The sequence below is a fragment of the Coregonus clupeaformis genome, chromosome 10, assembly GCF_020615455.1.
Source record: "Coregonus clupeaformis isolate EN_2021a chromosome 10, ASM2061545v1, whole genome shotgun sequence".
NCBI classification, from domain to species: Eukaryota; Metazoa; Chordata; class Actinopteri; order Salmoniformes; family Salmonidae; genus Coregonus; species Coregonus clupeaformis.
Genome location: NC_059201.1, coordinates 17,354,696 through 17,370,583, shown reverse-complemented (window position 1 = coordinate 17,370,583; position 15,888 = coordinate 17,354,696). Strand labels below are relative to the sequence as shown.

General features: G+C 44.0%; 1 protein-coding gene across 2 annotated transcripts in view; it reads right to left on the bottom strand.

Annotated features, from left to right (window-relative positions):
- LOC121575232 (6-phosphofructo-2-kinase/fructose-2,6-bisphosphatase 4) overlaps nt 1-15,888 on the bottom strand; it is a 71,828-nt gene that overhangs the window by 33,678 nt on the left and 22,262 nt on the right. Inside the window, exon 1 of one of the 2 annotated variants that reach the window (XM_041888197.1) lies at nt 489-685. The exons of the other annotated variant lie outside the window; for it this stretch is intronic. Within the exon in view, the coding sequence (XP_041744131.1) occupies nt 489-609 (121 nt within the window). The 5' untranslated portion in view covers nt 610-685. Of the gene's footprint in view, nt 1-488; nt 686-15,888 lie in introns of those variants that run through there. 2 annotated transcript variants of the gene reach the window in all.

Here is a 15,888-nt window from a genome sequence, read left to right as displayed (position 1 = left end):
CCGTGTTGTACTGTGTGGTGGCATGGTTGTGTTGATCGATTGTGCGATCACGGGCAAACGGGCGCGTTGTCATGTGCGTGTCATCTGCCTGGTCTAATTCAATTATGAGTGCTTCCATACCAATTCGATACCATAGGCCATTTCTCTAGGAATTCATATAGGCTATGTGTAATTGCAATATTGGCATGAATAAACATTTTAAAATGGAAATCCCAATAAAAATGTTTTTTTTTTTAAAGTGGAATCTTTTGGGACGAAATCGAAATGATTCAACATTAGGCTTCTCCCTTGAAGAAAATCCTGACCTGGTCATGCTGCGCAACGCTACTGTGTAGAACACCTCCCCAGTGTCGCATAAAATTGGGAATCTCAAACTTCCATGAGGTACAAAATATTTACATTTGTTTAAAATACTCTGTATTTGCCCAAATCGGGCATACCCCTCCGCTGCTAGCACAACAAGCCGGTGTTTCACCAAGGCAACTTACCCCTTCTTTGTGAAATGTGTACAAAGAGCCCGTTTTTACATGGCATCCATATTTTCTTCAGCGGGTTCTGAGTAAGTTCACGGGGTGATGGTGAAATTATAAGGTATTCGTTGGAAGTCATCCTGGTTGCTGCACCTGTCCCGTTTTTAAGCGACAGAAGCGGTAAGCTACTTGATGACGGCTGGTCTGAGCAAAGAGCTGCGAGCGAATGGATATCATATTGGCTGAGGAACATAAAACTTATATCATTACCGTAATGTCACTACCCTGAGCGCATGTAATGGTGTTGGCTACATTTATGACCATTCAATAAAGTTAAGCAAACACTGTTATTTAGGCTATTTTCCGTTTATTTAGGTCCCTATGAAAATGACCTGCCATTAACTCAGAGCATCTGTGTGTGTGTGTGTGTGTGTGAGTGAGAGAGAGAGAGTTCTGCATTTATTGTATGGGGCTCACTTGAAAAGGGGTGCCAGTGTCAATGACTTCCCTGGTTTAGCCTACAGGCCTATGCTTAAATTATACATTAACATGTCATCTTATATAGGAAGACTATTAATGCTCCAAATACTGTCTGAGTTAGGAAAAAATATACATAGCCCGTTTGTTTTTAAACGCTTCAAAACGCTTTGTTCCCACATACACGTTATAACAATGTAGCTACTGAATGCTACAATTTAATAACGCAACTGTGCCTGTACCGTAATATCGTAGAACTGTGCGCCAAAATGAGGGGCGCACTAAACTAAAGTAAGGGCAGGGGAAATATAAAAAACAAGTCTTCCGCTGTTCGCATGCAACCCACATGGGCAGAGAATGTTGATGTGAATTTAACCAATCACAGGTGAAAAGAGGAAATACATCATCCAATGGTAAGGCCGACACATTGGTCAGGCGGGCGTGTTCACTGCATGGGATCTGATGATAAACGCTGTGGTCGAAGGAAACAACACATCATGCTGATTCATAGCATAGATTCACATGTTAGTTAACAGCAGTCGGAGCCAAACGGCAGCTTCCTAGCCAAACGGGGTGATACGTTTCTCTACTCAGAAATTGTCAATGAAACAGAGTTGAAAGTGAATTAAAACAAGTTTATTATGCCACTAACAGTCGGTCTGTGCTTTGAATTGTAGCAATTGGATAAAACCAGCTAACCAGTGTGTTGTTTTATTGTGCCTGTACCATCATATAGTAGAACTGTGCGCCCTCAAAAGTGCATCTGACAGCACATTATGCTAAAAAGAGGGGCGCACTCGGCAAAAGGAAGGGGCAACATTAAGATAACTCACGAGTTTTTGAGAAAAACAAGTCTTCCGCTGTTCGCATGCAACGAACATGGGCAGAGAATGTTGATGTGAATTTAACCAATCACAGGTAAAAAGGGAAAATGCGTCGTCCAATGGTAAGGCCAAGACATTGGTTGGGAGGGCGTGTTCACTGCATGGGATCTGACGATAAACGCAGTGGTCGAAGAGTGGGGAGTGGGAGCTGTACAATTCATTAATGTTCAGCAATTCGAACAAACTGTTCAGAACAAACTCCCTCTGCATCAAAATAACCTGGGTGAAAGTAATCCAAGGTAAACATACCACTACCACACACAGTACATAAAAACTGTATTTTGTAACAACACATCATGCAGATTCATAGCATAGATTCACAGGTTAGTTACAGCTGTCTGACATATTTATCCACCATCTTCCTGGCCAAACTGGATGATTATGAGTTTCCCTAATCAGAAATTGTCATTGAAACATAATCGATTAAAAGTTAATTAAAACACGTTTATTATGCCACTAACAGTCGGTCTGTGTATTTAAATGTAACAATAGGATAAACACAGCTTTTAACCAGTGTTGTTGTTTTATTGACCTAGCCGACATAAAGTTCTACACATGGACAGAATGTTGAGTCATATTGCAATATTGCAGCTAGAGTTTCCCAAATTGGTATAGAACTCACTTTCAGAGCAGAGGGATCATAGCGCCCCCTTGTGGCATTTCTTAGCGGAAAACTATGGACTTTCTAAAAACACTAGGAGGGGCTGTCTACCAACTCAATCCCCCAGAGCCAACCAGTAACATAGTCCTGGTGATAATACAAATCATATATACACTACTAGTCAAAAGTTTGGACACACCTACTCAATCCAGGTTTTATTTTTTGTAAACTATTCTCTACATTGTAGAATAATAGTGAATAATAATACATCAAAACGATGAAATAACACATATGGAATCATGTAGTAACCAAAAAGTGTTAAACAAATCAAAATATACTTTAGATTCATCAAAGTAGCCATCATTTGCCTTGATGACATCTTTGAACACTCTTGGCATTCTCTCAACCACCACCATGAGGTAGTCAATTGGAATGCATTTTAATTAATTTCTTTCCTTAATGTATTTGAGCCAATCAGTTGTGTTGTGACAATAATAATAATAATAATATGCCATTTAGCAGACGCTTTTATCCAAAGCAACTTACAGTCATGCGTGCATACATTTTTGTGTATGGGTGGTCCCGGGGATCGAACCCACTACCTTGGCGTTACAAGCGCCGTGCTCTACCAGCTGAGCTACAGAGGACCACAAGGTATGGGTGGTATACAGAAGATAGCCCTATTTGGTAAAAGATCAAGTCCATATTATGGCAAGAACAGCTCAAATAAGCAAAGAGAAACGACAGTCCATCATTTCTTTAAGACATGAAGGTCAGTCAATCCGAAACATTAAGAACTTTGAAAGTTTCTTCAAGTGCAGTCGCAAAAACCATCAAGCGCTATGATGAAACTGGCTCTCATGAGGACTGCCACAGGAAAGGAAAACCCAGAGTTACCTCTGCTGCAGAGGATAAGTTCATTAGAGTTACCAGCCTCAGAAATTGCAGCCCAAATAAATCCTTTGCAGAGTTCAAGTAACAGACACATCTCAACATCAACTGTTCAGAGGAGACTGTGTAAATCAGGCCTTCATGGTTGAATTGCTGCAAAGAAGCCACTACTAAAGGACACCAATAAGAAGAAGACTTACTTGGGCCAAGAAACACGAGCAATGGACATTAGTCCAAATTGAAGACATTTTTTTGATTTGTTAAAAACTTTTTTGGTTACTACATGATTCCATGTGTTATTTCATAGTTTTGATGTCTTCACTATTATTCGACAATGTAGAAAATAGTAAAAAGTAAAGAAAAACCCTTGAATGAGTAGGTGTTCTAAAACTTTTGACCGGTAGAGTGTGTGTGTGTGTGTATATTACACACATACAGTGGGGAGAACAAGTATTTGATACACTGCCGATTTTGCAGGTTTTCCTACTTCAAAGCATGTAGAGGTCTGTAATTTTAGGTACATAGGTACACTTCAACTGTGAGAGACGGAATCTAAAACAAAAATCCAGAAAATCACATTGTATGATTTTTAAGTAATTGATTTGCATTTTATTGCATGACATAAGTATTTGATACATCAGAAAAGCAGAACTTAATATTTGGTACAGAAACCTTTGTTTGCAATTACAGAGATCATACGTTTCCTGTAGGTCTTGACCAGGTTTGCACACACTGCAGCAGGGATTTTGGCCCACTCCTCCATACAGACCTTCTCCAGATCCTTCAGGTTTCGGGGCTGTCGCTGGGCAATACAGACTTTCAGCTCCCTCCAAAGATTTTCAATTGGGTTCAGGTCTGGAGACTAACTAGGCCACTCCAGGACCTTGAGATGCTTCTTACGGAGCCACTCCTTAGTTGCCCTGGCTGTGTGTTTCGGGTCATTGTCATGCTGGAAGACCCAGCCACGACCCATCTTCAATGCTCTTACGGAGGGAAGGAGGTTGTTGGCCAAGATCTCGCGATACATGGCCCCATCCATCCTCCCCTCAATACGGTGAAGTCGTCCTGTCCCCTTTGCAGAAAAGCTTCCCCAAAGAATGATGTTTCCACCTCCATGTTTCACGGTTGGGATGGTGTTCTTGGGGTTGTACTCATCCTTCTTCTTCCTCCAAACACGGAGAGTGGAGTTTAGACCAAAAAGCTATATTTTTGTCTCATCAGACCACATGACCTTCTCCCATTCCTCCTCTGGATCATCCAGATGGTCATTCGCAAACTTCAGACAGGCCTGGACATGCGCTGGCTTGAGCAGGGGGACCTTGCGTGCGCTGCAGGATTTTAATCCATGACGGCGTAGTGTGTTACTAATGGTTTTCTTTCAGACTGTGGTCCCAGCTCTCTTCAGGTCTTTGACCAGGTCCTGCCGTGTAGTTCTGGGCTGATCCCTCACCTTCCTCATGATCATTGATGCCCCACGAGGTGAGATCTTTCATGGAGCCCCAGACCGAGGGTGATTGACCGTCATCTTGAACTTCTTCCATTTTCTAATAATTGCGCCAACAGTTGCGCCAACAGTTGTTGCCAGTTCTCACCAAGCTGCTTGCCTATTGTCCTGTAACCCATCCCAGCCTTGTGCAGGTCTACAATTTTATCCCTGATGTCCTTACACAGCTCTCTGGTCTTGGCCATTGTGGAGAGGTTGGAGTCTGTTTGATTGAGTGTGTGGACAGGTGTCTTTTATACAGGTAACGAGTTCAAACAGGTGCAGTTAATACCGGTAATGAGTGGAGAACAGGAGGGCTTCTTAAAGAAAAACTAACAGGTCTGTGAGAGCCGGAATTCTTACTGGTTGGTAGGTGATCAAATACTTATGTCATGCAATAAAATGCAAATTAATTACTTAAAAATCATACAATGTGATTTTCTGGATTTTTGTTTTAGATTCCGTCTCTCACAGTTGAAGTGTACCTATGATAAAAATTACAGACCTCTACATCCTTTGTAAGTAGGAAAACCTGCAAAATCGGCAGTGTATCAAATACTTGTTCTCCCCACTGTACATGCAGTGCCTTGCAAAAGTATTCATCCCCCTTGACTTTTTTCCTATTTCGTTGCATTACAACCTGTAATTTAAATTGATTTTTATTTGGATTTCATGTAATGGACGTACACAAAATAGTGGTGAAGTGAAATGAAAAAAATAACTTGTTTCTAAAAATTCTAAAAAATAAATAACGGAAAAGTGGTGTGTGCATATGTATTCACCCCCTTTGCTATGAAGCCCCTAAATAAGATCTGGTGCAACCAATTACCTTAAGAAGTCACATAATTAGTTAAATAAAGTCCACCTGTGTGCAATCTAAGTGTCACATGATCTGTCACATGATCTCAGTATATATACACACACTTGTTCTGAAAGGCCCCTGAGTCTGCAACACCACTAAGCAAGGGGCACCACCAAGCAAGCGGCACCATTAAGAACAAGGAGCTCTCCAAACAGGTCAGGGACAAAGTTGTGGAGAAGTACAGATCAGGGTTAGGTTATAAAAAAATATCTGAACATTTGAATATCCCACGGAGCACCGTCAAATCCATTATTACAAAATTGAAAGAATATGGCACCACAACAAAACTGCCAAGAGAGGGCCGCCCACCAAAACTCATGGACCAGGCAAGGAGGGCATTAATCAGTGAGGCAACAAAGAGACCAAAGATAACCCTGAAGGAGCTGCAAAGCTCCACAGCAGAGATTGGAGTATCTGTCCATAGGACCACTTTAAGCCGTACACGCCACAGAGCTGGGATTTACGGAAGAGTGGCCAGAAAAAAGCCATTGCTTAAAGAACAAAAGAAGCAAACACGTTTGGTGTTAGCCAAAAGCCATGTGGGAAACTCCCCAAACATATGGAATAAGGTACTCTGGTCAGATGAGACTAAAATTGAGCTTTTTGGCCATCAAGGAAAACGCTATGTCTGGCGCAAACCCAACACCTCTCATCACCCCGAGAACACCATCCCCACAGTGAAGCATGGTGGTGGCAGCATCATGCTGTGGGGATGTTTTTCATCGGCAGGGACTGAGAAACTGGTCAGAATTGAAGGAATGATGGATGGCGCTAAATACAGGGAAATTCTTGAGGGAAACCTGTTTCAGTCGTCCAGAGATTTGAGACTGGGACGGAGGTTCACCTTCCAGCAGGACAATGACCCTAAGCATACTTCTAACACAACACTCGAGTGGTTTAAGGGGAAACATTTAAATGTCTTGGAATGGCCAGGTCAAATCCCAGACCTCAATCCAATTGAGAATCTGTGGTATGACTTAAAGATTGCTGTACACCAGCGGAACCCATCCAACTTGAAGGAGCTGGAGCAGTTTTGCCTTGAAGAATGGGAAAAAATCCCAGTGGCTAGATGTGCCAAGCTTATAGAGACATACCCCAAGAGACTTGCAGCTGTAATTGCTGCAAAAGGTGGCTCTACAAAGTATTGACTTTGGTGGTGGTGGGGGGGGGGGTGAATAGTTATGCATGCTCAAGTTCTGTGTTTGTCTTATTTCTTGTTTGTTTCACACACAAAAAAAAGTGGTAGGCATGTTGTGTAAATTAAATGATACAAACCCCCAAAAAATCAATTTTAATTCCAGGTTGTAAGGCAACAAAATAGGAAAAATGCCAAGGGGGGTGAATACTTTCGCAAGCCCCTGAAATATATATATCTATATATACACATATACAGTGGGGAAAATAAGTATTTAGTCAGCCACCAATTGTGCAAGTTCTTCCACTTAAAAAGATGAGAGAGGCCTGTAATTTTCATCATAGGTACACGTCAACTATGACAGACAAAATGAGAAAAAAAATCCAGAAAATCACATTGTAGGATTTTTTATGAATTTATTTGCAAATTATGGTGGAAAATAAGTATTTGGTCAATAACAAAAGTTTCTCAATACATTGTTATATACCCTTTGTTGGCAATGACACAGGTCAAACGTTTTCTGTAAGTCTTCACACACTGTTGCTGGTATTTTGGCCCATTCCTCCATGCAGATCTCCTCTAGAGCAGTGATGTTTTGGGGCTGTCGCTGGGCAACACGGACTTTCAACTCCCTCCAAAGATTGTCTATGGGGTTGAGATCTGGAGACTGGCTAGGCCACTCCAGGACCTTGAAATGCTTCTTACGAAGCCACTCCTTCGTTGTCCGGGCGGTGTGTTTGGGATCATTGTCATGCTGAAAGACCCAGCCACGTTTCATCTTCAATGCCCTTGCTGATGGAAGGAGGTTTTCACTCAAAATCTCACGATACATGGCCCCATTCATTCTTTCCTTTACACGGATCAGTCGTCCCTGGTCCCTTTGCAGAAAAACAGCCCCAAAGCATGATGTTTCCACCCCCATGCTTCACAGTAGGTATGGTGTTCTTTGGATGCAACTCAGCATTCTTTGTCCTCCAAACACGACGAGTTCAGTTTTTACCAAAAAGTTCTATTTTGGTTTCATCTGACCATTTGACATTCTCCCAATCCTCTTCTGGATCATCCAAATGCACTCTAGCAAACTTCAGACGGGCCTGGACATGTACTGGCTTAAGCAGGGGGACACGTCTGGCACTGCAGGATGAGTCCCTGGCGGCGTAGTGTGTTACTGATGGTAGGCTTTGTTACTTTGGTCCCAGCTCTCTGCAGGTCATTCACTAGGTCCCCCGTGTGGTTCTGGGATTCTTGCTCACCGTTCTTGTGATCATTTTGACCCCACGGGGTGAGATCTTGCGTGGAGCCCCAGATCGAGGGGAGATTATCAGTGGTCTTGTATGTCTTCCATTTCCTAATAATTGCTCCCACAGTTGATTTCTTCAAACCAAGCTGCTTACCTATTGCAGATTCAGTCTTCCCAGCCTGGTGCAGGTCTACAATTTTGTTTCTGGTGTCCTTTGACAGCTCTTTGGTCTTGGCCATAGTGGAGTTTGGAGTGTGACTGTTTGAGGTTGTGGACAGGTGTCTTTTATACTGATAAGTTCAAACAGGTGCCATTAATACAGGTAACGAGTGGAGGACAGAGGAGCCTCTTAAAGAAGAAGTTACAGGTCTGTGAGAGCCAGAAATCTTGCTTGTTTGTAGGTGACCAAATACTTATTTTCCACCATAATTTGCAAATAAATTCATTAAAAATCCTACAATGTGATTTTCAGGAAAATAAAATCTCCATTTGTCTGTCATAGTTGACGTGTACCTATAATGAAAATTACAGGCCTCTCTCATCTTTTTAAGTGGGAGAACTTGCACAATTGGTGGCTGACTAAATACTTTTTTCCCCCCACTGTACACAGTCTTGTACCCTTGACTTTTTTTCTTCAAATATCACAGTTTTTATAAAGGTCCAATGCAGCTGTTTTTATCTCAATATCAAATAATTTCTGGGTAACAATTAAGTACCTTACTGTGAATGTTTTTACATTAAAATGGCCAAAATGAAAACAAAAATAGCTTCTTAGCAAGAATTTAGCTAGGACTGTCTGGGAGTGGTTTGGTTGTGGAGGCGAAAACTGAAAAGTAGCTGTTATTGGCAGAGAGGTTTGGAACTCTTTCTTATTGGTCTTAACTAATTTACCACATGGTAAATAAACAAATATATATAAAAAAATATATATATATTATATATATATCGTTTTAAAATATATATATACACTACCAGTCCAAAGTTTGGACACGCCTACTCATTCAAGGGTTTTTCTTTATTTTTACTATTTTTTACATTGTAGAATAATAGTGAAGACATCAAAACTATGAAATAACACATATGGAATCATGTAGTAACCAAAAAAAGTGTTAAACAAATCAAAATATATTTTATATTTGAGATTCTTCAATTAGCCACCCTTTGCCTTGATGACAGCTTTGCACACTCTTGGCATTCTCTCAACCAGCTTCATGAGGTAGTCACCTGGAATGCATTTCAATTAACAGGTGTGCCTTCTTAAAAGTTAATTTGTGGAATTTCTTTCCTTAATGCGTTTGAGCCAATCAGTTGTGTTGTGACAAGGTAGGGGGGGTATACAGAAGATAGCCCTATTTCGTAAGATACTAAGTCCATATTATTTCAAGAACAGCTCAAAAAAGCAAAGAGAAACGACAGTCCATCATTACTTTAAGACATGAAGGTCAGTCAATACGGAACATTTCAAGAACGTTTCTTAAAGTGCAGTCGTAAAAACCATCAAGCGCTATGATGAAACTGGCTCTCATGAGGACCGCGACAGCAATGGAAGACCCAGAGTTACCTCTGCTGCAGAGGATAAGTTCATTAGAATTACCAGCCTCAGAAATTGCAGCCCAAATAAATGCTTCCCAGTGTTCAAGTAACAGACACATTTCAACATCAACTGTTCAGAAGGGACTGTGTGAATCAGGCCTTCATGGTCGAATTGCTGCAAAGACACCAATAAGAAGAAGAGACCTGCTTGGGCCAAGAAACACGAGCAATGGACATTAGACAGGTGGAAATGTGTCCTTTGGTCTGGAGTCCAAATTGGAGATTTTGGGTTCCAACCGCCGTGTCTTTGTGAGATGCGGTGTGGGTGAACGGATGATCTCTGCATGTGTATTTCCCCACCGTAAAGCATGGAGGAGGTGGTGTTATGGTGTGGGGATACTTTTCTGGTGACACTGTCTGTGATTTATTTAGAATTAACCAGCATGGCTACCACAGCATTCTACAGCGATACTCCATCCCATCTGGTTTGGGCTTAGTGGGACTACCATTTGTTTTTCAACAGGACAATGACCCAACACACCTCCAGGCTGTGTAAGGTCTATTTTACCAAGAAGGAGAGTGATGGAGTGCTGCATCAGATGACCCGGCCTCCACAATCCCTCGACCTCAACCCAATTGAGACGGTTTGGGATGAGTCGGACAGCAGAGTGAAGGAAAAGCAGCCAACAAGTGCTCAGCATATGTGGGAACTCCTTCAAGTCTGTTGGAAAAGCATTCCAGGTGAAGCTGGTTGAGAAAATGCCAAGAATGTGCAAAGCTGTCATCAAGGCAAAGGGTGGCTATTTGAAGAATCTAAAATATATTTTTATTTGTTTAACACTTTTTTGGTTACTACATGATTCCATATGTGTTATTTCATAGTTGTGATGTCTTCACTATTACTCTACAATGTAGAAAATAGTACAAATAAAGAAAAACCCTTGAATGAGTAGGTGTGTCCAAACTTTTGACTGGTACTGTATGTGTGTGTATATATATATATATATATATATATATATATATATATATATATATATATATATATATATATTGTGATGCCACGAGAGGCTACCGCTTCCAGCGGGATTGCCCAAGTAGTGCAAGGAGACCAGGTTCAACCAAAACAAGGATTTTATTAAAGGTCTTCGGCAACTAACGAAATAATAACACCATTCTGTCTCTCCCAGACCCAACCTCGAGACCGTGTCTCTTCTCTTCCACACCCTCACCCCCAGTGTGTCTCTTCCCTTCAACCAAACCTTCAGCTCATCAGCTCCTGATTGGTTTCAGCTGCGTGGGAAGATTGGCCATAGAGGGTTGGAGTTCCCGACCATACCAGCAGATGGAGCCATAGCTGTCTGGGTTTGCAGCCATCTCAGGGGGATGTAACGTCCCTCCAGGACACAGCCTCTCGTGACATCACACATCCCCCCTCCTCGGGACCGACGTCCCTCGCGGGTAAAGGCAGCGAAGAAGGCATCACGCCGGGAGAGGGCGTCCGCATTGCCGTGTTGCTTGCCAGCCTGCTCTCTCTTCAACTCCTCCACCTCTAGGACCAGGGACTCAGCCTCCTTTTGTCTCTCCTTGAGTTTCTTACTGAACGCATCAGCCTTGGTTTTAGCAGAGTTTAGCTTCTGTTGAGCAGCTTTCAGTTCCTTCTCTCTCTCTGCCTCCGCATTCTTCATCTTGTTCTCCAACACCTTGTACTTCTCCTCTGCCTTCTTTTGGACCTCCTTACTACTGCGCAGGGTCTCCTCACACTCCTCGATGGTCCTGCGCAGCCTCTCCAGCTCCTCCGGTTGCTTAGGGAAGGAGCTCTGTTGGAGTTTAGCCTGGAGGATATCTAACTCTTCTGTCTTCATGTCTAACTGTTGCTTTAACAAACGATACCTCTCAGCGGTCCCCTTCCAGACCAGACAGTTCTTTGTCCAGATTCTGTAGCTCCGTCTCTGTGTCGGTCTGGGCACCTGCCATCCCTATCAGAGCCCGGGCGGGAGTGAGTAATTCGGAGGATTGCACCGGAGCCTTCCCAGGATGAGTCTTGCCTCTCCGTTTCCGAGGTACTCGGGTTATCCTCTCCTGAGACTCTCTCCAGAGTGGGTAAAAGGCTGGGCAGTCTCGTCCAATTAGGACAGGGACGGGGAGGGAATCAACCACCCCGCCGTCGTGTGTATGGTTCCCCGTGTGCTGGTCATTGTAAGTTCAGTAATGGGGTATTCTCTGGTGTCCCCATGGACACAGGAAACTGGGAGGACTTTCCCGGGGGTCAGACACGTTGGGCCCACCAAATCCTTACGCACCAGGGTGGCCCGGCTACCAGAATCCAGTAAGGCCTCCACATCATGGTGATTCACAGTTACCGGGCAGGTGGGGGGTCGATCTGGGCCGCCATCTACGACTCCCAAGAGCGAGGCAAACGGTGTGTGGGTGCTGAGCTGGAGGACTCCGCAGTGGGCATAGGTTCATCGGCTGGTTTCCCACACTGCCAGGAGATATGTCCCATCTCCCCACACCGGTAACACTGTCGAGTTTCCCCCTCCTGGTGTACTCTTCTTGGACCTGCCTGGTTTCTGGCTCCCCCCTGGAGCCGGGATAAGTCCTGACGTGGCTGGGTTCGAGACCTTGGGGGTCCTTTGGACGGGTTCTTCCCATTTGTGGTGGGGCCGCACTCCTGGGGTCTTTTGGGAAGCATTCAGCATCTCCGCTGTGGCCTGGTACTTTTCCACAGCTTCCACGGTCAGATCAGCCGTGGTCAAGGCCTGTTGACTGATGAACCGTTTTGCCTCATAAGGCAGGGCGCGTAGGGTAACGATCCACCACAACGGCCTCCACCACCGCCGCTGCTGTATTCCTCTGCGGATCCAGCCATTTCCTTGCGATTCGGACAAGTTCATGCATCTGCGCCCGAGGAGGTTGGTCTGGTTGGAAGGTCCAACTGTGAAAGCGCTGGGCCATACCAAACTTTGTGAGTCCATATCTGCTGAGGATCTCAGACTTCAGGGCATCATAGTCAGTAACCTGGTCAGGGCCCAGGTCCCGGACAGCATTCAGCGCTTCCCCGGTTAGAAAGGGGGGCTAACAGACCAACCCACTGTTGCTTGGGCCAGGCTTCTCTAGTGGCCGTGGCCTCAAATGCATGCAGGTATGCCTCAATGTCATCGGTAGCTCCCATCTTAGATATAAAGTCACTTGCCTTTATTGGGCGGGTATTTTGGACCACCCTCTGTCTCTGCAACTGCAATTCCTCTGCCTTCAGAAGGTTGGCTTTCTTTTGCTCCTCCAAGAGAGCCACGTTTGCTTGCATCTGGGCTTGCTGGCCAGCAACAAGGGCTTTCAATATGTCCTCCATTTCAGTCGGCGGGGAGCCTACGGCCAGCTTGGAAAACTGGGTGATCAAACCTTCGGTATCCTCCTCTGACATGCACTATTAACGCTTGAGCGTGCCCGTATTCTCCACCATCTGTGATGCCACGAGAGGCTACCGCTTCCAGCGGGATTGCCCAAGTAGTGCAAGGAGACCAGGTTCAACCAAAACAAGGATTTTATTAAAGGTCTTCGGCAACTAACGAAATAATAACACCATTCTGTCTCTCCCAGACCCAACCTCGAGACCGTGTCTCTTCTCTTCCACACCCTCACCCCCAGTGTGTCTCTTCCCTTCAACCAAACCTTCAGCTCATCAGCTCCTGATTGGTTTCAGCTGCGTGGGAAGATTGGCCATAGAGGGTTGGAGTTCCCGACCATACCAGCAGATGGAGCCATAGCTGTCTGGGTTTGCAGCCATCTCAGGGGGATGTAACGTCCCTCCAGGACACAGCCTCTCGTGACATCACAATATATATATATATATATATATACAGTGAGGGAAAAAAGTATTTGATCCCCTGCTGATTTTGTATGTTTGCCCACTGACAACTAAATGATAAGTCTATAATTTTAATGGTAGGTTTATTTGAACAGTGAGAGACAGAATAACAACAAAAAAATCCTAAAAAACGCATGTCAAAAATGTTATAAATTGATTTGCATTTTAATGAGGGAAATAAATATTTGACCCCCTCTCAATCAGAAAGATTTCTGGCTCCCAGGTGTCTTTTATACAGGTAACGAGCTGAGATTAGGAGCACACTCTTAAAGGGAGTGCTCCTAATCTCAGCTTGTTACCTGTATAAAAGACACCTGTCCACAGAAGCAATCAATCAATCAGATTCCAAACTCCCCACCATGGCCAAGACCAAAGAGCTCTCCAAGGATGTCAGGGACAAGATTGTAGACCTACACAAGGCTGGAATGGGCTACAAGACCATCGCCAAGCAGCTTGGTGAGAAGGTGACAACCGTTGGTGCGATTATTCGCAAATGGAAGAAACACAAAAGACCTGTCAATCTCCCTCGGCCTGGGGCTCCATGCAAGATCTCACCTCGTGGAGTTGCAATGATCATGAGAATGGTGAGGAATCAGCCCAGAACTACACGGGAGGATCTTGTCAATGATCTCAAGGCACCAAGAAAACAATTGTTAACACACTACGCCGTGACAGACTGAAATCCTGCAGCGCCCGCAAGGTCCCCCTGCTCAAGAAAGCACATATACAGGCCTGTCTGAATGATTCAGAGGAGAACTGGGTGAAAGTGTTGTGGTCAGATGAGACCAAAATCGAGCTCTTTGGCATCAACTCAACTCGCCTTGTTTGGAGGAGGAGGAATGCTGCGTATGACCCCAAGAACACCATCCCCACCGTCAAACATGGAGGTGGAAACATTATGCTTTGGGGGTGTTTTTCTGCTAAGGGGACAGGACAACTTCACCGCATCAAAGGGACGATGGACGGGGCCATGTACCGTCAAATCTTGGGTGAGAACCTCCTTCCCTCAGCCAGGGCATTGAAAATGGGTTGTGGATGGGTATTCCAGCATGACAATGACCCAAAACACACAGCCAAGGCAACAAAGGAGTGGCTCAAGAAGAAGCACATTAAGGTCCTGGAGTGGCCTAGCCAGTCTCCAGACCTTAATCCCATAGAAAATCTGTGGAGGGGAGCTGAAGGTTCGAGTTGCCAAAGCGTCAGCCTCGAAACCTTGGAGAAGATCTGCAAAGAGGAGTGGGACAAAATCCCTCCTGAGATGTGTGCAAACCTGGTGGCCAACTACAAGAAACTTCTGACCTCTGTGATTGCCAACAAGGGTTTTGCCACCAAGTACTACGTCATGTTTTGCAGAGGGGTCAAATACTTATTTCCCTCATTAAAATGCAAATCAATTTATAACATTTTTGACATGCGTTTTTCTGGATTTTCTTGTTGTTATTCTGTCTCTCACTGTTCAAATAAACCTACCATTAAAATTATAGACTGATCATGTCTTTGTCAGTGGGCAAACGTACAAAATCAGCAGGGGATCAAATATTTTTTTCCCTCACTGTATATGTATATATATATACATACATACATACATACACACACACACAGTGGGGAGAACAAGTATTTGATACACTGCCGATTTTGCAGGTTTTCCTACTTACAAAGCATGTAGAGGTCTGTAATTTTTATCATTAGGTACACTTCAACTGTGAGAGACGGAATCTAAAACAAAAATCCAGAAAATCACATTGTATGATTTTTAAGTAATTAATTAGCATTTTATTGCATGACATAAGTATTTGATACATCAGAAAAGCAGAACTTAATATTTGTTACAGAAACCTTTGTTTGCAATTACAGAGATCATACGTTTCCTGTAGGTCTTGACCAGGTTTGCACACACATGCAGCAGGGATTTTGGCCCACTCCTCCATTCAGACCTTCTCCAGATCCTTCAGGTTTCGGGGGCTGTCGCTGGGCAATACAGACTTTCAGCTCCCTCCAAAGATTTTCTATTGGGTTCAGGTCTGGAGACTGGCTAGGCCACTCCAGGACCTTGAGATGCTTCTTATGGAGCCACTCCTTAGTTGCCCTGGCTGTGTGTTTCGGGTCGTTGTAATGCTGGAAGACCCAGCCACGACCCATCTTCAATGCTCTTACTGAGGGAAGGAGGTTGTTGGCCAAGATCTTGCGATACATGGCCCCATCCATCTTCCCCTCAATACGGTGTAGTCGTCCTGTCCCCTTTGCAGAAAAGTATCCCCAAAGAATGATGTTTCCACCTCCATGCTTCACGGTTGGGATGGTGTTCTTGGGGTTGTACTCATCCTTCTTCTTCCTCCAAACACGGCGAGTGGAGTTTAGACCAAAAAGCTCTATTTTTGTCTCATCAGACCACATGACCTTCTCCCATTCCTCCTCTGGATCATCCAGATGGTCATTCGCAAACTTCA